The sequence below is a fragment of the Conger conger genome, chromosome 13 (assembly GCF_963514075.1).
Source record: "Conger conger chromosome 13, fConCon1.1, whole genome shotgun sequence".
Classification (NCBI taxonomy): Eukaryota; Metazoa; Chordata; class Actinopteri; order Anguilliformes; family Congridae; genus Conger; species Conger conger.
The window spans coordinates 41,220,978-41,244,524 of record NC_083772.1 but is presented as its reverse complement, the minus strand read 5'-3'; the positions used below and the strand labels follow the sequence as shown (position 1 = coordinate 41,244,524).

At 48.3% G+C, this 23,547-nt stretch overlaps 1 protein-coding gene across 1 annotated transcript in view; it reads left to right on the top strand.

Annotated features, from left to right (window-relative positions):
* Positions 1-23,547, top strand: part of LOC133107570 (autism susceptibility gene 2 protein homolog) — a 229,596-nt gene that overhangs the window by 200,058 nt on the left and 5,991 nt on the right. The window contains exon 6 of the mRNA XM_061216563.1: positions 2,745-2,793. Within this exon, the coding sequence (XP_061072547.1) occupies positions 2,745-2,793 (49 nt within the window). The remainder of the gene's footprint in view (positions 1-2,744; positions 2,794-23,547) is intronic.

The following is a 23,547-nucleotide window of genomic DNA, read 5'->3' as shown; positions in this document are numbered from 1 at the left end:
CAAGTGGTTTCTGAGAACGGTTTGCACTGGCTGAAGATCTTGGCATTTAGAAACTAGGTTTGCCAGTGGATTGTCTTATTGCCTGTCTGCCAGTCTATTACCTTATTTTATACAGGTTGTCGACAGCCCTAAAGTTCAGACAATATGTTAGCATGTTTCTGACATCATTCAGAGTGTGATTTATATCTGCTGCTTTTAACTCTTGTATCTAGAATTTGTTTTCCTTTATTCCTCGAAATGCTTATCCATTCTCATCTTTGGATAGATTAGGCAGTGCTCTAATCCCTTCTATGTTCAGGTACTCTTTTTCCACGGATAAAAGTGTAGATCGGGAGCTGTACGTTCTGTGCGAAGGTTTGACTCCCGCCGCAACGGTTGCTTCGTCGTAATAGGAAATTAATTAGCAGCTGACATCACCTCCCGCTGCCGCGAGTGAAAGCTTATCATTCGAGAGTGGGGCCATCCCTTTCCCTCTGCCTTTCTGTCATAAAAACCCTCCCTCCTTCCCCCTCTCACCCACCCTCTTGGCAGCAGTGCCGTCTGTCTCAGTCTCCCACCCGTACGAGCGCGCAAAACACCATCTGAAGAAGTTACCTGGGAATATGCCTCAGATTCTTGCAAAAGGACTTGTTTAAGTGCGTGGATTTGCGTTAGCTTTTCATATTGCGTTGCTCGAATGTGTGTGAAGCAACGGCGAGTGTAGGTAACGTCGGGAAGTAGGCGGGGTTTGATCCGTGAGATGCGTAAACGCAATGGATGAGCATTTATTTTGAGTGGCGGAGCATTTCTGGATCCGTCAACTGCACGGATGAACCCCCGGAACAACGCGGAGCTGCGTCCCGCTTTGCTTCGCTGCGAGTCAGTTTGATTTTTCTCCCCGTGCAACAGTCTCCCCGGGTTCCAGCTCTACAGTAGTATCCGGCGATAGGCACAAAGGAAGAACGCTGAGTTTGCTCGCATGGATAAATTCCCTGGATTAATATTTCCTTCTTCGTTTTACGTGGTGTGGGTGGACAGTTCTTGACGAACGAGCGCGGCGAATCCGACGCGTGCTGACGCCCCTGCTCCGAGAGCGGCTTGTTGTGGAAGAGTCGTGGGTCTTTGGGGAAAAAAGTGAGGAGTTGGCAAAGGCGCGAGTGGCTTTTTCTGCGAGAAAGAAAATTCGTTTCCGAGACGCGGAGTACCTCCAGAAGGCTCTCCGGCTGTTCTGCAGTGTTGTCGGCATCTGTGGCTGAAGACACATGGCTTCCTTTGTCCGGACTGCACGTTAGCTTTGTGCGTTCCCCCGTCGCCGTGCGGAATGAATGCTTTTTGGGGAGGCTTGATCTTTGCGTGGCTGTCTTCAATTTAAGCCGAGCGCAATTCTCTGCTTGTTTGTGGATTACATTGTTTGACAGGCGGTATGTGAAACGGGCCAGTGTTTAGTAAACCCAGAAAGGGATTTTCTTTATTTACTTATGTAGACTCTGCCAGTTCGCCACATCAAAGGTAAAGTCCGCTCAATTTCTAACGTTTCAGCAATTAAATGCTTTCCACATTATTGAGTTTGCGTTTCTTAAAACGTCTTTCTTCTTCGGGGCTGTGCGTCTGATGGAAAATAATAGGCATGCACTGTTTTATTTATTGTTTCATCTTTTTTTTCCTGGATTTTTTCTTCTGAACATTTTAGTGCATCTGGCGTATTTCATTTTAAGTGCTTCAAGATGTATGAGGCATTCGGTAAAGTGCTCAATATGGTACTGTAGCTGTACAGTTTATAACGCAGCGAGACTACAGGATGCTGACATACACATACACTCGGAAGAATAATCCCCAGTTCAGCATTACAATGAATTGTACAGGGCTGGATGTTTTATTCTGGTGATCTGGAATAATGCTTTCTAAGGACAAATACAGTGCAATTGGGATGATGTTGTGCAGCAGTATGAAATAATTCAATAACTCTCCAAGGCAACTACCGAGCGATGTTGTAGCGGTTGTATTAATGAATAATTTAAAAATATTCATTTTCTTCTACAGCAATGATCCTAGAAAATATGAGAGGTTTAGAAATTGCGCGTGACACCAACAACGGAAAACCTGAATAATTTCTGTGTTTTAGTAATAAAAAATAGATGTGTAATATACAGACTAATAAGATAGTGGGAAATGCGAATTATTTAACTGACGATGGTTCTATAGCATTCACAAACCTCTTTTTGCCGACTTATTGACTCAGGGGATAGCAATTCCTTGTAGAAGTTAAATAGATGTGTTGTGTGATGTTCGTTTTATCAGTCCATTGAGCAATGCTCGCTTTCTGTCAGATTAGTTTTATATTATTTTACTGAAGCCACTGAAAGTGCATATATAAGAGGAAAGTGAATGACACTGTCAGTTGTGCGTTGACGATGGTTTTTGCTATGAAAATGAATATGCATTTTGTTAGAAAACATGCATATCTGAAGAGTCTGATTTGTATCTTCTTGTTGCTCGAAATACGTGCCAAATATATCGGCCATTAATTATGTAGTTCTTTTGTATTAAGCGTGTCATTTTTAATGAGCGAATTCCATGTGTTGTGTCAGGAAAGCAGTGTGTGCCAGTACATGGCTTTGCACCGACGCCAGGCTGTGTGGTTCAACAGTGCCATCTTGTGTTCATGCCTGGAAATGCATTCTTATTCGCTTCATCAACAAGACTGTTGTACCTCAGAGGAGGAAGACAACCCAAAACCCTAAACTTCCTTCAATTCTGTCTTTCAGGGTTCTGATGCCAGCTCGGAAAGGTTCTTCAGCACAGGCGCACACAGAGGTATGTCAACTCTTGTGTTCGTATTTGGGTTTAATGTGGCATGAAGTGGTGTTGTCAACTGACATGTATGGATGATGGATGTATTTATTTAGTGTTGCTGTTTGCTGTTTTTGGAGCTGTGTTGCAGAAGGTGACTTGACTGTTATTTTTCAGGCGATAAGTACCATGTCCTTCATCATAGCCTGATAGAAATGCAGACCCCTCTGGCTGGCCTTTCATGAGAAGGGACTTCATTCGTTCGTATTAGAATAACATAATGTGGAAAGGTCTGTTATACCTTGGTTTGTAATTAAACTCGCACAGTATTCTATACCCCTGGCCCATAATACAACAATTTGTTCATTCATTACTATGAGAATAATGTAATGCGGAAATGTTTTTTTATAGCGAATTTACTTATTGATGAAACTTACACACTATCCCGTGTCCATGGTTTATGATAGGGAAATAAATTTTTGTACGGTACATTCCTTGGAAGTATGGACAGGTAATGATATTGACAGACTGACACACTTGAACGAGGCCCTGTTTCCTCCTGCTCTCTCATCTGTTTACTCAGCCCTGGGTGCGTGGCAGGCCACGGTCTCAGCGGCCATTTTGAGAGCTGGCCCTCTCTATAAGTGCTCATGTGGGTTCCCTGGAAGGATTAGCTGCCTTTGTGTGGCCTGATCAACACAGAGCCGCCTCTTCTCCAGAAAAGGCTTTCCTCTGAAGTGGAGCGAGAAACAGACTGTTTTTGGCAGACGGCTGCTTACTCTCTTGTCTTATATTTCCACTTAAATGTATTTCCTTTGGTCTTTTTACCTCCCGCCAAGAGCCCTTCTTTGTGCGTGTGAGCCTATTCCAGCTCCCGGAGCAGGAAACCGTCTGATTGATGTGCTGGAAACGCCTGTTTTCATTTGGGGGAGATGAGGAGCTATTGGACCTGCTGCCAGGAGATGGGCTGAACGGATCAGTGCTGTGGCTCCACAATATATTATACAATGTATTTGTTTAAAGTCTAGGTGTGATGCACGATGATGGTGTTGGTATTGCTTTGGCGAATGAAAGTGCTTGGTAGTCTCTCAAGGCACTGGCCTCAGAACTGGAGTTTAGTCCCTGGGTGCTGCACTGTAGCTGACCACTGCTTCTAAGTAGCTTGGATGGGTAAAATGCAGAGGACAAATTACCCCACAGGGTCAATAAAATGCAACTCAACCCTACGCTCAACCTTAGCTTAACTCAATTTAGTATAACTTAGCTTAGTTTACTTTGCCTAGCTTAGCTTAACTGATCTGTGCTGTGGGTGAAGGAGCAGAGGACCCCCTGAGCTCCAGTGTGCAGGCTGTGTCAGGCTGTGTCAGGCTGTGTCAGGCCTGTGTCAGGCCTGTGTCAGGTCTGTGTCAGGTCTGTGTCAGGTCTGTATCTGGTCTGTATCTGGTCTGTGTCAGGTCTGTATCTGGTCTGTATCTGGTCTGTGTCAGGTCTGTATCTGGGCTGTATCTGGTCTGTGTCAGGTCTGTGTCAGGTCTGTGTCAGGCTGTATCAGGCCTGTATCAGGCTGTATCAGGTCTGTATCAGGTCTGTGTCAGGTCTGTGTCAGGTCTGTGTCAGGTCTGTATCTGGTCTGTATCTGGTCTGTATCTGGTCGTCTGTATCAGGCTGTAGCAGAGCTGTATCAGGCTGTGAGTTCATGAGGCTCCCTCTGGATTTGGGCTAAAAGCCCGATGGACGTTTCAGTTCCGTGTTCTAAGGCTTTGAAGTCTTAACTAATTTTGGCTGGACGTGGAATCGGATAAATACTTCTGAAGAACTAACCATCCGTATCGGATGAAGAGGTCTTTAAATATGCCAGATTAAGAAAGCGTTTAATGCGAAGCCCAATAATTGCGATGTACCACACCGAGAATAATTTGACACGGCTTAATGCGATTTTATCGCCGCTCATTTGAATGCGTTTTATCTTCGCCGTCTACAGCTTACAACCACGCGGGGAAAAAAAGCCATTAATTCCACATTGGTTAAATATTAGATTTAAAGTCTTTGTGTCATCCACCTCCCAGTGCTAGCGCTTCTTAATTCTCTCTGACACAGAAGTCTGCTTTCAAATTTCCGGGTATGAAAGTGCTTCTGTCGCAAACTCATGATTAGCGTTTTCCATGTCTGTACGAATCGAGCGTTTTTTCAGAAGCTATTTCTGCCACGCTTCTGCTTAATGCCGTGTTCAGATCATTTTGAAATGGCAGCAGCGTCATAATTATAAAATACTTGAAATATTCCGGTTGGGTAGCATTTACAGGACTGAAGAAACCGCTTCCATAGACTTAACAAGACCGTGGTGGAAACAGCCCTGTACACAGTGAGCACTTTATTAGCTCTTTATTGGTCTTATTTTTTAGACTTATTGCTCTTCTGCTGCTGTGACCTATCCACTTACGAGGTTTGACGCATTGTGTGTTCAGAGATGCTTTTTTGCATAACACTGTTGTAATGTGTGGTTATTTGCATTACTGTCACCTTCCTGTCAACTTTGACCAGTCTTGTCCTTCTCCACTGACCTTCATTAACAATGTGCTTTTGCTGTTCACTGGATGTTTTTTGTTTTTTTGCATGGTTTTCTGCAAGTTCTAGAGACTGTTGTGCGTGAAAATCCCAGGAGATCGGCAGTTTCTGAGATACTCAAACCACCCTGTCTGGCATCAACAATCATTCCACGGTCAAAGTCACTTAAATCACATTTCTGACATTTGGTCTGAAAAACAGCTGAACCTCTTGACCATGTCTGCAGGCTTTTATACATTTAGTTGCTGCCACATGATTAGCCTATTAAATATCTGCATTAACAAGCTGGTGTACAGGTCTACCATAGGCTTACTGTTTACGCCTAGAGCCCAGTGTGTCGATTCAGTTCAACCAAGCCGTGAGCGCTGTGGCAGATCACTGTGACAGAGGACAGCAGTCTGCTCAGCCCGTTCTCTGTGGTTGAACAGATGTGCTCGTCTCTGCTGCACTCCTGCAGTGTCATCCACCATTTTCTGCACCAAACCACAATCCTTCAACTGGATGTCCCGCTTCAAGTTTGTGGTTTTATTCACTGCGTATAACGCGTTCAAGTACGAGCGCATTGGAATTCTCACTGCTGCCCTTCCTACCAAGTCAAAGTGTGAAGATCACAGAATATAAGTGTGATAAAAGATAATCACAAAAATAAAACTTTCAGTTTGAATTTGTAATTGGCGTCACAGTATCTTGCGTGTTACCGTCGACTGCTTAACTACCCAATTTTTCTGTTTTCCTTACCTCTATATTCCTTCTCTCTCTTTCTTCTTTGTTCTCCTATCGCTCCATCTCTGTCGTGTTAAATACCCACACGTCACCGTCGGTGTGGTTGCGGTCGCTGAACCGTATTGCGTGCGGTTTTCATTTCACGCCACGTGCCTTTCGCTTGCGTCTCCTTTCCAAGCCTCTCTGTCTCCGTGCCAATTAACCAGCAATTATAAAAATGTTAGCGATAATTACAGGCTCTGTCAAAGTGCCCACAGATGTGAACTGTTGACTTTTTTTTTTTTCTGTTCGTTTAATCGCTCTGTGAGATGGAGAAGTTTAACAAACATTAATTAGTGAGGGAAATCAATTTGTTGAACCGTCCTCGGGCTGATTAAAAGCGCTTAGCTGTAGACGGGGTAGGGCAGGCTGCTGGGGTCGGTGGAGGAGGAGTGGGGGGAGGTGGGGGCTATTTGAACTGCTCAGGGGTCAGGTAATGGGGTGGTTAACCTGTCCAGGGATTGAGCGACCGCTTGCAGTAGCATGTAGCTCGAAGAATTTGCCGTTTCTGCGTCGGCAGGTGTTGGCAGTAATAGCAGGTGTTGTCAGTAATAGCAGGTGTTGGCTGTAATAGCAGGTGTTGTCAGTTATAGCAGGTGTTGTCGGTAATAGCAGGTGTTGGCTGTAACAGCAGGTGTTGTCAGTAACAGCAGGTGTTGTCAGTAATAGCAGGTGTTGTCAGTTACAGCAGGTGTTGGCAGTAATAGCAGGTGTTGGCAGTAATAGCAGGTGTTGGCAGTAACAGCAGGTGTTGTCAGTTACAGCAGGTGTTGGCAGTAATAGCAGGTGTTGGCAGTAACAGCAGGTGTTGGCAGTAACAGCAGGTGTTGGCAGTAACAGCAGGTGTTGTCAGTTACAGCAGGTGTTGTCAGTAACAGCAGGTGTTGGCAGTAATAGCAGGTGTTGTCAGTTACAGCAGGTGTTGGCAGTAATAGCAGGTGTTGGCAGTAATAGCAGGTGTTGTCAGTAACATGAAGCAGTGCTGTGCAGGAACTCCAGTCGTGAGGTTATATCTGCCATTTGTTCATGTGCATTGTGGGTGGAAGTTTCTGGAAAGGCGGTTGTGAAGTGTCAGCGGACGATCGGTGAGCCGCGTCTCGACTGCACTGAAGAGCCTCTGTGCTGCAGGGGTGCTGTGGAGGTGTGAGAAGCCCCCGCTTCACTGCGATTTCGGGCGTGAGGCTGTGAGGTGCACTCTCAGAGGCCAGGCACGGCTTCTGTAGCTGCATTCTGGGAAAGCCCCGCAGCCGAGAACTTCCCCTTTTAATGACGGAAATGAGCGCTCCCGAGCATGTGGACCACACCAGAGGTGGATGTTCTTTGAGCCTTAACCACCTCCCCCGCTCCTCTGTCATGTGCATTACAGCAGACCTGGAGCTAATGAAGCAGACTGCTCTCCAGGGTTAATGGCTGCTGTTGTATAATGGTCCAGGAGGGCTTGTGGCTGTTTTGGCTTGCGGGGGCCGGGGGCTATGACTGCAGCTGTCCTGTTGGCTGGCCTGGCCTCCCGCGGTTATGAGGTCAGGGGTGTAAATCAGCCGGCCTGTCACACAGACACCCAGAGACGCACATCCAGAGACACACACATACACACAGGCTCACACACACACTCACACACTCACACACTCAGGCTCACACATGCTCGATTGATCTCGTCTGGTGCATTCCAGCCGACCAAGACAACCTCGTTTTGCTTTGCAGAATATTTCATGGCTTCCAATACACCAGACCAGACCAGTTAAAGCATATAAAAGTATGTGAATCCAAAATAATGACATATTCAGCCGAGGTCTGGCTTACGGAGGTAATATCCTCTCATGTGTCTGTCCATCACTGGCCGCACGCTCATCTCTTAACTGCCTCCATGCTCGGCACACGCTTCATGCTCAGCACACGCTTCATGCTCAGCACACGCTTCATGCTCAGAGCCTCCCGTTACACGCCTCGCGCTGAGAGACGCGCGGACACACGCTCCGCCCGCGGCGTGTCCGTGTGCCTCTCCCGGCCCCTCTCCACGGGAGCACGGGTCTGTCACCCCGGCCCCCAAAGTGGATCCATCCTGTGGTGTCACTCCCGGGGGGCCCGGGGGGGCCTGGGTAAACGCCGGGGTGTCGGAGAGACCGCGCCGGGGTGTCGGAGAGACCGCGCCGGGGTGTCGGAGAGACCTCGCCGGGGCCTGACTGGAGCCCGGGGCCTGAGTGAAACAGAGCTCTCCACACAGAGAGGCTGGGAGGGCTCTCTACCCAGAGACGGGGTAGCGTTTTACCCCCTCCACTTCTCATCGCACTGCCCGAGGACTGCAGTTAACACCACAGCCCTGTGCTGAGAGACGGACTGATAAAGGCATCCAGGAACAGGCCTTTGTACGCACACTGTACATCTACACACACACTGTACTACATTTACATGTGTATGACACTTCATAATGCGTTAAACTACACATTCTACTTTCCGTTTAGACTTAGTACACTACATCTACATCCACATACACACACACATACAGTATATAGTATATATGTGCTTTTTGTTGTTGTGCTGGGTAGGAACCCCACTGTAGGGTACTTTCTGAATTGCTAAATCCTACTGAGCGGAAAGCCTTGAGTGGAGCTTTTCACTATACAGCGCTGTGCCTATTTTAAGGATCAATCCTTTGTGTTGGAAAATATCTTGAGGAAAAAAGAGGCTGTTTTTTTATTTTCTGTTGTTATGTCAGAAATGAAATTGGTGCTTAAATGATTATGCCATAGGTAGAGATGCACACTGCTTTCAGTAAATCTCAGCTTGAGGTTCCGCTGTTTGTTGGTAAGTACTATCGTGTTCCACAGCACATCAGTGAATAGTATAAAAGCCCAAAAGCACATTATTATAACAATTCAGAGACAGCAGTTAGAGCCAAAATGGCAGCATGGGGGCCGTCCCTCCCCCTGCAGTTTCCTCACCTTGCACTGGCAGCTGGCATGTGGCTCAGCAGGTGTGCCACTGTGGAGCCTGGCAGCTCTCCTCAAAAGCTGCTTGTACAGAAAAGCGTGTTCTGCTTTTGCCTGTACATTAGCGTAAGCATAAAGATTGGCTTAAACTAAAGCATAAACAAAATAGACGTTGGATTTTTGACAGCACCGTTTTGGAAAGCATCAGTGGCTGCGTTTTACTCTGGGAAGCACTTTTTTGTGACATCGTGTGCACTGATTTGGCAGCATGGGAGAAGAGAAGTTAATGGCACGAGGCCCTGATTTCCCCGAAGCTGATATTTAGCTGAAATATGCTAACATGAGACTGACAGTAGCGCGATGAGTATTCACTGGACAAGTCTGGAAATGTCAGCCTTCAGAGCCAAAATGGCAGCATGTGGCCACCCCCCCTCCTGCAGTTTCCTCACCTTTAGTACTGGCGACGGGCGTGTGGCACAGCAGGTGGATTAGAGACCGCAGCGATTCGCCAGCATGGCAGAGATCTGTGTGCCTCTGCCGCACGCCAGCGAGGATTGTGGGTAATGGCCTGCCCGCTGGTTTCTGGGACAGCGTGGGCGGATTCCCGCAGACAGAGCGTGCTGCCGATATTCACGTACGTGCCTGTAATGTGAGACCAGCACAGTGGCCTGGGAAGAGCTCCCAGGACTGCAGTGTTCATCACGGGAGAGAGCTCTTAGAACAGGATACACACACTCACACTCACACTCACACTCACGCACACACTCACACACACACATACATATACACACACACACACACACACACACACACACACACACTCACACTCACACTCACACTCACACTCACACACACACACACTCACACACACACACTCACACTCACACACTCTCACGCACACACACGCACACACTCGCACACACACGCACTCACACGCACTCACACGCACACGCACACACACACACACACACTCACACACACACATACATATACACACACACTCGCTCGCTCGCTCGCTCGCTCGCTCGCACGCACGCACACACACACATACATATACACACACACACACACTCACACGCACGCACACGCACACACATACAAAAACACCACTCGCGCACACAGACACACACACACACATACACACACACATAGACACATATAGACACACACATAGACACGCATACACATACACACACAGATACACACGCACACGCACACACATACAAAAACACCACTCGCACACACAGACACACACACACACACACACATATACACACACACATAGACACATATAGACACGCATACACATACACACACAGATACACTCACACACGCACACACACAGATACACTCACACACGCGCACACACATAGACACACGCACACATATACAAAAACACCACTCACACACAGACACACACACACATACATGTACACACACACATAGACACACATACACATACACACGCACACATACATATACACACACACATAGACACACATACACACACATACACACACACACACACCACACACACAGACACACACACAGACGGACACACACAGACACACACACACTCACTCTCATACACACACACACAGACGGACACACACACATGCACACACACAAACACACACACACACACTCTCTCTCCCCCTTTACCCACAGCTCCCTGAGGGTTCCTTATTTAAGTTTCCCAAAGTGTAAACATTGAAATCTCAGACTGCAGAAATTGCCCTCAGCTCCAGAGAAGCAGCTGGTGTTCTGGCAGGTTTTCCAAACGAGCCCCAGGATTGATTAAGGAATAGCGCGGCGCTCCCACAGGGAGAGCGCTCCGTCTTCCCGTCGACACTTCCCGGGAAATACGCGGCGGTTTGACCCCGGGGGGGCGGGCTGAGCGGAGAGGGGCGGGGGCAGAACACCCCCCCCCCCCCCCTTCTGCCCCTCCGAAAGTAAAGCACACGAATAAACGTGTTTTCAAAGGGCCCCCTGAAATGTCTCCGCTCAATGTCACCCTCAGTTTGACCTATAAACACTTCTGGGATCAAGTACACTTTTACAGAAGCACTGCCTAGATCTTGTGGGGAAAAAAGGCTGCTTGTGTTGATGTTTGTACATTTGGGAAAGAAATGCGGGGATAAAAAGCTTTGAGGCAGAGTGGTTCTGGGACTGAACGCATCCACAGAAACATCTCTCAATCATCAACCATCTGCTACCTCAGTTTGAAGCTTTTTGATTTCACGTTTAAGAACATTGGCAAGGTGCATTCCTCATCATTCATTCCAGCACATTCCGGACAAACGCTGAGGGATGGGACATCTGTTGGGCATTGTGTTCAGTCTTGCTGGACGGTGTGTTCAGTGGTCTGAAGATAAGTCTGTACGGAGCGGGTGGGGGCAGCGTTGGGACCCTCTCACGTCAGACTCTCCGTAGAGCTCACAGGTCTTGGAGGAGAGTGGCACAGAGGACCCAGAGTGCCTCCTTAACCGCAGTGTGATGTTGGCCCCCTGGAGCCGGGCGTGGACGCCTGAGCTCTGACCGCGCTCTGATACGGATCCCTCTCCCGGGGCCGGCGCTAGCTTTGCGGCTTTGAGCCGTCGTCTCCTCTGAGACGGAAACGGAGAGCAGGGGCGCAGTGTTACCGGGGTGATACCCCCCCACGCCCGGGCTGGGGGAGTATCGTGTAGCCCAGGGGCTGGTGAGAGAGGGGCGAGGGACAGCTGCCCGTTTGGAGCCGTTCCCGCGGCTCAAATAAACACTCGCTTTGTGAAGAGCGACCGGCGCTTCCACCATTTTGTGTCCGTGCCGTTAACCTCGGCGGTGGCCACTGTAGGTCATTTCCCATTTTTTATTGAGACCCTCTGTGGGCGAGTAGCAGGTGACTAGGGGAACGCATGTCTGTGTCAGCCTCTGTGAAGCGGGTTAGCACCCAGCTAGCGTGGAGTGTTCTCTCAATGTTGCTCGAGTGTTTTCTCAACGTCTTCAACGTTGTCAGCACATTGCAGCAACGTTGCGAGAACATTTTGTGTTAGCTGGATCATAGGAGACTGCACTGCATGTTATACAGACATTAAAACATACCTTATATCAGAGCTCTGCAACCCTGTTACCGGAGATCTACAGTGCTATAGGTTTTCACTGCAGCCCTAACTGAGCACATCTCGTTCAGCAGCGAGAGATCTCATTGAGCTGCTAATTAGCAGAGTCATTTGTGCCAAATTAGGGTTGAAATGAAAACCTCCAGGTCTCCGGGCACATGGTTGGCAGCCTCTGTCTTACGCTGTTTTACAAGATGCCAAACCCAGTGAAAGTGCTTTGTTGGCCGTGCCAGGCCTTTTGAAAGCTTCTTGACTAATCTGCTGCCATTGGCTGGCTTTTTAAGCTCGATATGTTAATTCAAGCAACAGATAAACCCCAGCCCAGCAGATATTTCAAATCCTTATTGACTCCCCCATAGATTTTCCTATGAAATTATATTTGCATGGTAATCTGCCATTTCTGTTTTAGGTTTTTGTTCTTTGCAGAATAGCTGCAGGCCCAGGATCATCAAATCAGCGTGGAATAAAAACCACCACACGCACAGCCCTCCATGGCTCTGAGTTTGAGACCGCTGCCTTGAACTCACTTACCCCGGGCCATTACGTAAAAACTACCCTTTTCTCTTGGTTTTGTGAATACGCGTGCGTGTTGTAGCTGTTATTGTTTGCCCCTTGCAGACTGTGAGCAAACAGTACTCACAGGGAGGAAGTTGACTCAGTGATGTCGTCGTGCCGACGTGGTGACACCTAAACGGATTAGAGACGGGGCGAGCGAGCGTGTCACATCCGCTGTGGCATCGCCGGGGGGGGCGGGGTGTCGTCGTGCCGATAGCCGCGTTCCCCTCGGTGACGTGTTTGCTGTTGTCAGCTGGATGGCTTTACGGGTGGAAGTGACATGTTGACTGGCAGCACGAGTAAGCAGGCACAGGGGAGCTGTCTGTCTCTTCCTGAATGGAGGTGGGGGGTAAGCAGGGCTGTTCCTGGCTGTTTCCTTTTTTAAACAACCCCCCGCGGCTAAAATATGGCACTATCTGTTCACCTGCCTGCAGTGTCACCCAACACGCCGCGCCGCGACACAGGGGAAAGGTATCGGATGAGAGAGGAAGAGATAGAGGTGGAGAGAGAGGTGGAGGTGAAGACAGAGAGGTAGAGGTGGAGAGAGAGAGAGAGGTGGAGAGGGAGAGAGAGGGAGAGGTGGAGAGAGAGAGAGAGGTAGAGGTGGAGAGAGAGAGAGGTAGAGGTGGAGAGAGAGAGAGAGGTGGAGAGGGAGAGAGAGGGAGAGGTGGAGAGAGAGAGAGAGAGGTAGAGGTGGAGAGAGAGAGAGGTAGAGGTGGAGAGAGAGAGAGGTAGAGGTGGAGAGAGAGAGAGAGGTAGAGGTGGAGAGAGAGAGAGAGGTAGAGGTGGAGAGAGAGAGAGAGAGAGAGAGGTAGAGAGAGAGAGGGTGCTTGCGAGGGAGAAAGATAAAGCGAGAGGGGGAGGGAGAGGTGGAGGGAGGGAGCGGTGTGTGGAAGGGAAGCTCTGGTCTGGGTGCTGTGTCCCCTGACGTTACGGCACAGTGCAGGTGAGGAGGAGCTCAGAGCGCACCGTGTGCTAGCCACATTCGCGGCTCCGCTAACGGCCCTGGGACGGTGCCCCCCTCTCTCCGAACCGCATCCCTCGCCCGAGGGGCGCTCCGTGGTGCTGCCCGAGCCCCGAACCCTGGACCGCTGGCCCTGGACCACTAGCGTATGGCCGTCACGGCAGGCTCAGGGGGTACCAGGGCGAGCAGAACACGGGTATGTATGAGACAATGTAGTGTGTGAGAAATGTTGAACACCCCACTTTGTAGTACTGTTTGTAAAGTTGTTCATGTGTGAATAAAGGTAGGGTGTGTACAGTAATTATGGTCTCTAGTCTTGTCCGTACACCAAGGATAGGTTGTGTACAATAAATACGGTGTGTACTGTATAGTCTTATTCATACAGTAAAAGTAGGGAAAATGTTTGAGGAAGTACGCTTACGAATGCCACACTGGTTATCCTGTTTCAGGTGTTGCGCTGTATAGGAGTCTCTGTAGCTATCTGTGTCTGTGTCTGTGTCTCTCTGTGTGTGAGTGTGTGTGTGTGTGTGTGTGTGTACGTGTACGCGTGTCTGAGTATTTGTGAGTGTGAGTGTGAGTGTGTTTGTGTGTGTGTGTGTGTGTGTGTATAAAGACGGTCTGTTGGAATCATTGGCCCAGTCAGGGTCACTCAGGGTTCATCACAGTTGGGAGTGTAAACGTGGATTAAGTGACTCTCCCCTTTGAGTAGAACAGACAGGGATAACCTGAGTAGAGACACAGAATACCAGTATGACACCAGGTCATTTTAAAACCTGAAATCTCTGGGGTTCAGCCATCCCCCGACCCGGGCAAGACCGCCCTGTTTGTGTTCAGACAAAGTCTCCCTCGGACCCTCTTTCATGAGACCAAGTACTTTCCCTGGCACGGTGACAAGGACAAAATTTCAGGAACAAGGGTATTTAACCGGCAGCTAATCTGGCCTTTGTGAGGATCTGGGGATTAGGCGGTTACGTTCGGAATGCCCAGATGGTTTAGGGCTGTAATGGGTTGATGAATGACGAGGAGAAAAGTTCTTGGAAAGGTGAGCTGGCAGTTGACTCCGGAAGACTCCGGAAGACACACAAACCTCCATACTGGCAGCTCCCTGCGGTAAACTGAACCTGAGAACGCCCTCCAGGCTGACCCACTTACGATTGTACGGGGAGACAGGTTTGTGTGACTACATTAAGGGCAGTGTACCAGTCGGAAGCATAACATTTAGCATTAGTAGTTTGTCTTAAGAGAGCAGTTATAGCGCTAATTTATGCATGTGTGCTGTGACACTCGATTTCAGCTGAAATTACGGTCTGTCTGTCAACTCGCTCCTTGGCTAAAAGGAGTGATTACAGTGTGATGTGCTGTGGATGTAAATTACTGTAATCACGGTTAGCATTGAATAGTGTGATACGAGTAAAGTAGGCCCATATGCATTACGTGGCGCGTCGTGAAGCGTTATTGATAAGTTATTTATACCATATGTCTCATGCGGAATGTGATACCTTGACATCAAAGAACATTTTTATATATGTTTTTTTGGTGTGTCAAACATTTAATGAGTGGAGTGATTTTTATTTGTGTGAAATGAGCCATACTTTACCATAGAGTTTCTGTTTGAACACGTACTGTGTACAGTGCTGTCAGGTGATGGTGAACTGGCATAAACCCTTCAGGTTGTGAAATGGTGCCTTCAGGTGCTGAAGGCTTTAACCGGCCGTGTGGATGAGCGCAGTCCAGCCCTGCAGCTTTGAGTGAGCGTGTCACTCATCTGCGCCTTACCCTGTTCCTCAGGGTTCAACAGAGATGTGCTTCTTCGAAGGAGAGCGCTTTGTTCACGTCTGAGGTGAGAGACACCACCCTGTACTGCTTCTGCACTGCAAAGGAATGAAATAAAATGTCCATGGTGACGCTACCACTGTTGGATATACAATATACAATGAGATTGTTTTACACTCTTTTTTTTAAAGAGTGCTGTCAAGTGGACTTCATTTTATAGATGTCGTGTTGTGTTGTTTATATAGGACGGGGAGAAGCTAATCGATAAGGACTGCAGAAATTAACCGTTGGCTAAAACCCACATACAGTACCATCCCCTATGGTCACAAGCTATGAAACGGTAAAACGGTCGTGTTGCGTAAAAGCAGCGGGGGTTTGGAAGTCAACAGCCAACGTGTGCTTTATAACAGCTCAAACTGCTTTATAACAGCTCAAACTGCTTTATAACAGCTCAAACTGCCGTTTTCAGTGTTGCTGGTTGGTGAAATGGCCGGCTTTTCAAGAAGCCTCTCGGCGGCATTGAACCTGAACGTCTTGGTTTCTAAACTTCCTGTTTTCTGGGCCTCCCAGGATGCCGAGCAGGGTGAAAGAACAGTGTGTGCTGTCAGCCCAGCGAGACTGCTTTGCATTGAAAATCCTGTGGTTGCACCTGTTCTTCTTCTCTGCTGGATAAGGTCACCACATTCTGTATCACAAGCGCATAACAGTGAAATTCGGTAGCGTTACCGCAGAAACAGTAAACCCATATTTGAATCTCATTTATTCTGGCACCCGCTGTGGAGGGGGTTAAGCCGGATCATGACCCGCTGGCTGCTTCGTCTCCCGGGGAGGGAGGGATTCAGTCAGCAGGCTTGTTGAGGCGCAGGCCTCGTGTTGCCAAATCAACCCCTCTGGCCAAGCTTTTGCAGATGCAGGTCCTGGTCCTGGAGCTCTTCAAAATGGACGTTCTAGCAACGGGACCGGCCTACAAATATGACATGTAACTCCAAACAGGGAGGAAAGGAATTTAAAGGTCCCATATTGTGGAAAACATTTCCCTTGCTATGTGGATCATAAAGGAGTTGATGGTGCTATAAAAAGACTGTGAGAGTATCCCCAAATAAATCCACACAATCCATGTTTAGAGAATGCACATTTAAATGTTTGGTCTTCTTCTTCTGGCTACAAGGCTCACCTTGTAGCCAGAACAAATTTCGGAACAGATGGCGATCAGTTCATTGGAGCTAGCCAGCCAATCAGAACACAGGCTTGTTGATATCAATGAGCCTTAAAGACACTGTCACTAAAACAGCCTGTTCTTGGCAAAGCCCATGAGAGGCCCTGGAGAATGGACATGTAAAACTGGATAGAGATTGTGTTTTTAGTATGCCATCGTCCTGATAATCCATAAGCTTGGAGTCAGGCGCAGTGGTTTTTCATCATACACAGTACCAGACGTAGTAACATCATCCCTCCTCAGAGGAATCACTGATATAGTTTTATTGCATTACAACACTCCTAAGATGGAGGGAGTGCGGTCATAACTTGATCTTCCCGACTGACTTGCTGTTGACGTCTTTGTTTCTTAAAATCCTTTCTCTAACTGGGTCCTCGGAGAACCCGTTTCTCCTTCTCACGGATGCTCTGGGAGAAATGCCGGAGAGAGCAGTCGTAAGCGGGGAGAGAGAACAGGGACAAAGGCCCTGGGGCAGTTTCCGGGTTAATGGCCTTGCTTCAAGGACCTGACAGCATTTCTCCAGATGCCAGTCAGCATCCCTATGCGCCGACCAGTCAAGCAACCTGCCGCTACACTGCCCTGTCACCGTGTGGCAAAACACGACCTGTGTCTGCTCGTGTATCTCTGCTCCTAGAGTGCTGAGGGTAAACGTATTTGCTAATAACTGTGTGCGGTAATTATACGGTAATTATCTGAGGCTTGCGAGGCAGCTCCAGGCTAAAGCCCTGATTAATAACACACAGGGGTGGTGACGGTGACGATCAATATCGTTGGGATCACTTTTATTACCATTTTATTTAATTTTTTCCAGCTGCATGATCGATAAACACTGAAGGTCAATCAAAATCCTACCAAATTAACGGCGCGTCACCTGTAAAGTGGCAGACACTATTTCCAGAAAGTTATGGTTCATCAGTGTGGATGCTCACGTCGGTATCGTTACAGCGGTCGTTCTTGGTGCGGGGCCTTAAGACGCAGGGTTTAGAGGAACACCTCTGGTGCAGGTTGAACACCTCTGGCAGGTTGAACACCTCTGGTGCAGGTTGGACACCTCTGGTGCAGGTTGAACACCTCTGGCAGGTTGAACACCTCTGGTGCAGGTTGGACACCTGTGGCGCAGGTTGAACACCTCTGGTGCAGGTTGAACACCTCTGGTGCAGGTTGGACACCTCTGGTGCAGGTTGGACACCTGTGGCGCAGGTTGAACACCTCTGGCGCAGGTTGGACACCTCTGGCGCAGGTTGAACACCTCTGGTGCAGGTTGAACACCTCTGGTGCAGGTTGGACACCTCTAGCGCAGGTTGAACACCTCTGGTGCAGGTTGGACACCTCTGGCGCAGGTTGGACAGACGTGCGTGAAATGGCGCACGCTGCCCTGTGCGCTCTGGGGCTGTGTGTCGACCCTCCGGCCCAGGGCAGGGCTCCCCCCGGCAGCAGTGGCGTGCGTTGGGCCCCCAGCCGCCCCGGAGTAATGAGTGCAGGCCACGGGGGTCACACTGCAGGGAGCGGGGCAGGGTCACTGGGGGAGCACCAGGCAGAGACTGCAGGAGCGGGGCAGGGTCACTGGGGGAGCACCAGGCAGAGACTGCAGGAGCGGGGCAGGGTCACTGGGGGAGCACCAGGCAGAGACTGCAGGAGCGGGGCAGGGTCACTGGGGGAGCACCAGGCAGAGACTGCAGGAGCGGGGCAGGGTCACTGGGGGAGCACCAGGCAGAGACTGCAGGAGCGGGGCAGGGTCACTGGGGGAGCACCAGGCAGAGACTGCAGGGAGCGGGGCAGGGTCACTGGGGGAGCATCAGGCAGCACCTGGTAGAGAGATAAAAACAACATGCAGCGACAGGGGGAACCCAACGCAGGAGGAACCCAACGCTGGGTTGCTTCATGTTACCGAACTATTATAACCAAATTAGTTACAGTTATATATAGCTGCAACTTAATGGACAGTGATACCCAAGCCCATCTGCTGCTGCAGAACACACTGCGGTTTCCTGTCAAAATGAGCCAAAATGGCAGAGCGAGTCATCTCGCTGCACTAAAGAGCATGTAAAACGCGGTAATGGCCTCTTGTGAGATTAAATGGGCTCCAGCTCTTAAGTAACTCTCCCCGGGATTGTAATTTTGTCAGAAACTCAGCCATTATTATTCATTATTGTCACAGCGCCCTTGGTCCCCCATTGTATGATGAATAATAGTGCAGGCAGGGAAAGGGCATTAGGCACTGGAGAAGCTTATTCAATAAGTTTACGTCATTTGCAGTTGTATAGTCAGTTGCAGTTGTCTATCAACTACTGTATATTGTTCCATGGCATTTATTTAACAGACACTGTTGTCGAGAGTAACTTACAATATGCTGTTGGAGAAACATTCGTATATTTACCTTATTAATGTGATCGATATTACCAGACCGGGCTAACAACATTAGACCAGTCAGTGCGTTGAGATGCGTTATCACTAAAGCACGTTGTTGCGTAGTCAGCATAATGTTGCCTCAGCCAGAAGTTTGCATCATTTTCAGTTTTCTATTACAGGGGCTATATTTGTACTGGACATTACATTTATTTAGCAGATGTTCTTATCTCAAGCAACTTACAATATTGGAGAAATAGAAGTATGTTCAGTCATAGGAGCAATATTGCCAGACCTGGCATTCCCAGACCAGTATGTAGAGATGCGTTCTCATTCTAGCACGTTGTCGCCTCGTGGTAATGTTGTTGACTTAGCCTGAGGCAAATGAAGATAAGCCCCCACACTGGAAATGTGTAAATAATGCATTTGAATGCATTGGCTTCGATGCATTTGATGTTGTATCTGGGTTGACTAGACGTCCTGTTTTTTCCCAGAACACCCATCTTTCATACCATTTTCATGTGTCACGACTTACTCAGAAAAAAATCTCAATTGGTCCCGTCTTTCAGTTTAATGGGTTTTCTGACTGTAATTACCATTACTGAACTTTTTCATTGCATTATGTAAGCGGTCTTCCAGCGAATCTAGTCAGCCTAGCTAAATGTCTTGGGGAGCTACAGTATTACAGTGTTGTTCATGTGTTTAGCGGAATATCTGCACTAAACCAAAGACACTCAAATCTACCATCTTTGTTACAAAGTACAGTCCCTGAAATGGCATTTGAGACTGGGCATTTTAATCTGAGATATATGCTTGTCCAGGTGTGAGGGAACTACAAATAACCCAACATACACTCACAGAGGACTTTATTAGGAACTTCTACTTTATTACACCTACATATTCATGCGATTATCTAATTGTCCAATTGTGTGGCAGCAGTGCAATGCATACAATCATGTAGGGCCACAAGCTTCAATGTTCACATCAACCATCAGAATGGGGAAAAATGTGATCTAATTGACTTTGACCGTGGAATCCCGTGAGCAGCAGCCTTGTTAATGAGAGAGGTCAGAGGAGAAGGGCCAGACTGATGAAAGCAGACAGGAAGGTGACAGTAATGCAAATAACATGCATCACAACAGTGGTGTGCAGAAGGGCATCTCTGAACACTTCTTCATAACTCTAAAGTGGATAAATACCTAATAAAGTGCTCACTGAGTGTATATTGCTGCAGATTGGGTCAGTGTACAGCTTGTATGGTGATTGGTCAGAAATGGAGCCAAGGAAGTCTGCTTCGTCGTAGCTCTAGGTGTCCCCTCCTGCCGTTGACCATCTTTGGCAGTGATTGACATTTGTGTCTCATCATCATCATCATCCTGTTGGACTTAATGAGTTTGACTGACCGTGGAGGTCAGTGCACAGCCGGTCATAAACTCCATTGCATGCACACTAGAGCAGGTGTGTGTGGACTGCACAGCAGGGGTCAGACCCGTTGCTTCACCACAGCTGCTAGAACTTTCCATCCGGCTGTCTTCAGGTCTTGTTTATGGTCCTCAACTGGTTGGCTGCGGTTTCATGCCGTGCAGTGTCATGACGATGCCTGCTTCTATTGCAATAGAGCTTTTTATGGCGCTGACCTGGTTGATTGCGGTTTCGGTAAGCGCATAGCCAAAATATCAAGGTCATTCCAGCCACTTCTACGCAATATTCAACCTTCAATCTGCTTCAGTGCTAAGATCCAAAGATCCAGAAGTCAGTCTCGCTGAAAATGTTCAAATGTCCAAATTCTGTGATTAACTTTACAGGAAGCAGTGATCTGTGCATCCCTTATGTACCCTACTGCTCGAGGCATTCACAGCACAGCACACCTTCGGATGGCACTTATTACAGAGCCGACAGGCTGGTGGAGTTATGGAGAACGGGCCGTCTCCGCTGGGCGAACGGGCTTTGCTGTGGAACGCTTGGTATGACCCATCGGTCAGCTGTTTCTAGCGCTGAGTGCTAGAATGAGCGCGTGCGTCAAGATCACACGCTTATCCGTTACACGGGGGAAAAGAGACACGCTCACTTCCCTTCTCTTTAGAGGACGTTGTCCAAGTAATCCCCATCCCGAAAATAGGGGAGCGCGAATACTTTGAAGGATCTTTTTGTTCTTCGCTCGATTTCACCATGGTATGTGCCTACACTGTTGGCTTGTGCTTTCCAGGGCTAGCAGAGACCCACAAGGTTTTCTGGGCCAGGCTCGACACAGTGCGAGCCTAGAGACCCAACCTTTTTCCTTCCGTGGCACACTTTCTAAATTTACTAATCCATTACATTACATTAATGGCATTTGGCAGAGCGACGTACAACAAAGTGCAAAGTGCATTCCCATAAACAGGGATAAGTGCGCTGAAAGATCCTAGAGGGAAGTACAATTTCAACAAAGAAATTTGATCATCGGAATTCTTTTTATTTATTTATTTTTTTTACTGCAACACGCAAATGTATGAACAAACCGCTTACCTAGCCAAACAAAACTAGCAAAGGTATCATCCGAATACACAAGTAAATATCACAGGTAAAAACAACAATTGAGGTTTGCAGGGAGGTAGGGAGGGACAGGGAAAGGTGCAGCTTGAAGATGGCAAGAGATTCTGCTGTTCTGACCTCCACGGGGAGTTCGTTCCCCCACCATGGAGCCAGAACAGACAGTAGTCGTGAGCAGGAGGTGGAAGTTCGGAGAGGGTGAGGCACCAGGCGGCCTGTGGTGGCCGAACAAAGAGGTCTGGCAGGGGTGTAGGGTCTGATTGACCCCTTGACTGCTTGGAAGGCTAGCACCAATGTTTTGAATTTGGTGCGATCCATGACAGGCAGCCAGTGGAGGGAAGTAAGCAGGGGGGTGACGTGTGAGTGTTTGGGAAGGTTGAAGACCAGACGAGCTGCTGCATTCTAGATAAGTTGGAGGGGTCAGATGGCGGACGCTGGGAGGCCAGCCAAGAGGGAATTGCAGTAGTCCAGGCGGGACAAAACCATCACTCGGACCAGGAGCTGGGTCGAGTAGGGGGTGAGAAAGGGCAGGATTCTCTGGATTTTGTATAGGAAGAACCTGCACGACCAGGTCACCGCCACAATGTTCTCGGATAGGGACAGTCTGCTGTCAATCACCACGCCGTGGTTCCTTGCACAGGGTGATGGCGTCAGTGAGGTATCCCCTAGGGAAATGGAGAGATCCAGATAGGGAGAGGTAATAGCAGGAATGAAAATCTTTTCAGTCTTACCTGGGTTGAGCTTTAGATGCGAGTTGTCCATCTAGCTCTGGATGTCACTCAGGCAAGCAGAGATACGGGCTGAAACCTGTGTGTCAGGTGGTGGGAATGAGATGAAGAGTTGGGTGTCATTCACATAGCAGCGGTAGGATAGACCATGAGCAGAGATAACCGGGCCAAGGGAATGAGTGTAAAGAGACAAACGAAGGACTGAGCCTGAACTCCTGTGGCAAGGGGCCGAGGTGTCGATACCGTACCAGCCCAGAAAACCTGGAAGGAGCGACCAGAGAGGTGGGACTGTGTCTGTGTTCAGTTCCGGGCTGTGCCAGAGATCCCCGTTGCTGACAGGGAGGACAGGAGGATGGAGTGATCCACAGTGTCAAAGGCAGCAGAGAGATCTAGAAGAATGAGGACAGAAGAGAGGGAGGCTGCTCGTGCGGCATGGAGTGATTCACTGACGGAGAGGAGTGTGGTCTCCCTTAAGTGGCCAGGTCTGAAGCCGGACTGTTGGGGGTCTAGCAGGTTGTTCTAAGAAAAGAAAGAAGAAAGTTAGAAGCAGCTTGTTCGATTGTTTTAGATAGAAAAGGAAAATACCATGGCACACCATTCTCAAAAGCTAAAGATGTAATGACATTTATTTTGGCTTTAGTGAGTGGCATTTGTTTAAGTTTTTTAAGCTAGTTAGAACTTCCACCTTTTTCCCACGGCACACTTGACCTTGCCTGATGGGACACCAGTTGGGAAAGGACCGTAGGAAAATCAAAAGCCCAAATCATCCTGTCATCCTGACCACTACTTTTACTATGATCTTATGGACAGTTGACCACCTCCTCAACAAGTTTTTACACTGAAATGGTTCCTGGTGGGCAGGGAGCCTCTTTGTGTGTCTTAACGTCAGCTTCTACAGATCTCTTTTCATGTCAGCTAGCCAGGCTGACCTCAGCAGAAAAGCAACTGTGTATAATCCTCTTTACACAAGTCAATAACATTTTTCAAGAAACTTAACTACTGCTTTTATTATTATTATTACGTCAATTCCAAAATGGCTATGTACCTACATGCCTGCTGGTTTTTCAGCCTGAATAACTGCAGGTTGCAGTTTGCATTTTATAACGGCTACAAAAGTCGATTCTCTGAATGGAGCTTACACGTCAGGAGCTCCATGTATAGCATTTATTAAGGAACTAATTGGATTAATAATCTGTTTATTGCGAGTAGCGGTGTGTGCCCCCAAAGCCAACCCCGGATTAGCCAAACTCTGCTGGCCTATCACTGCACTGACTGTACAGTCACTTCCTGTTTGTTCACCATGGCGCATTCAAGG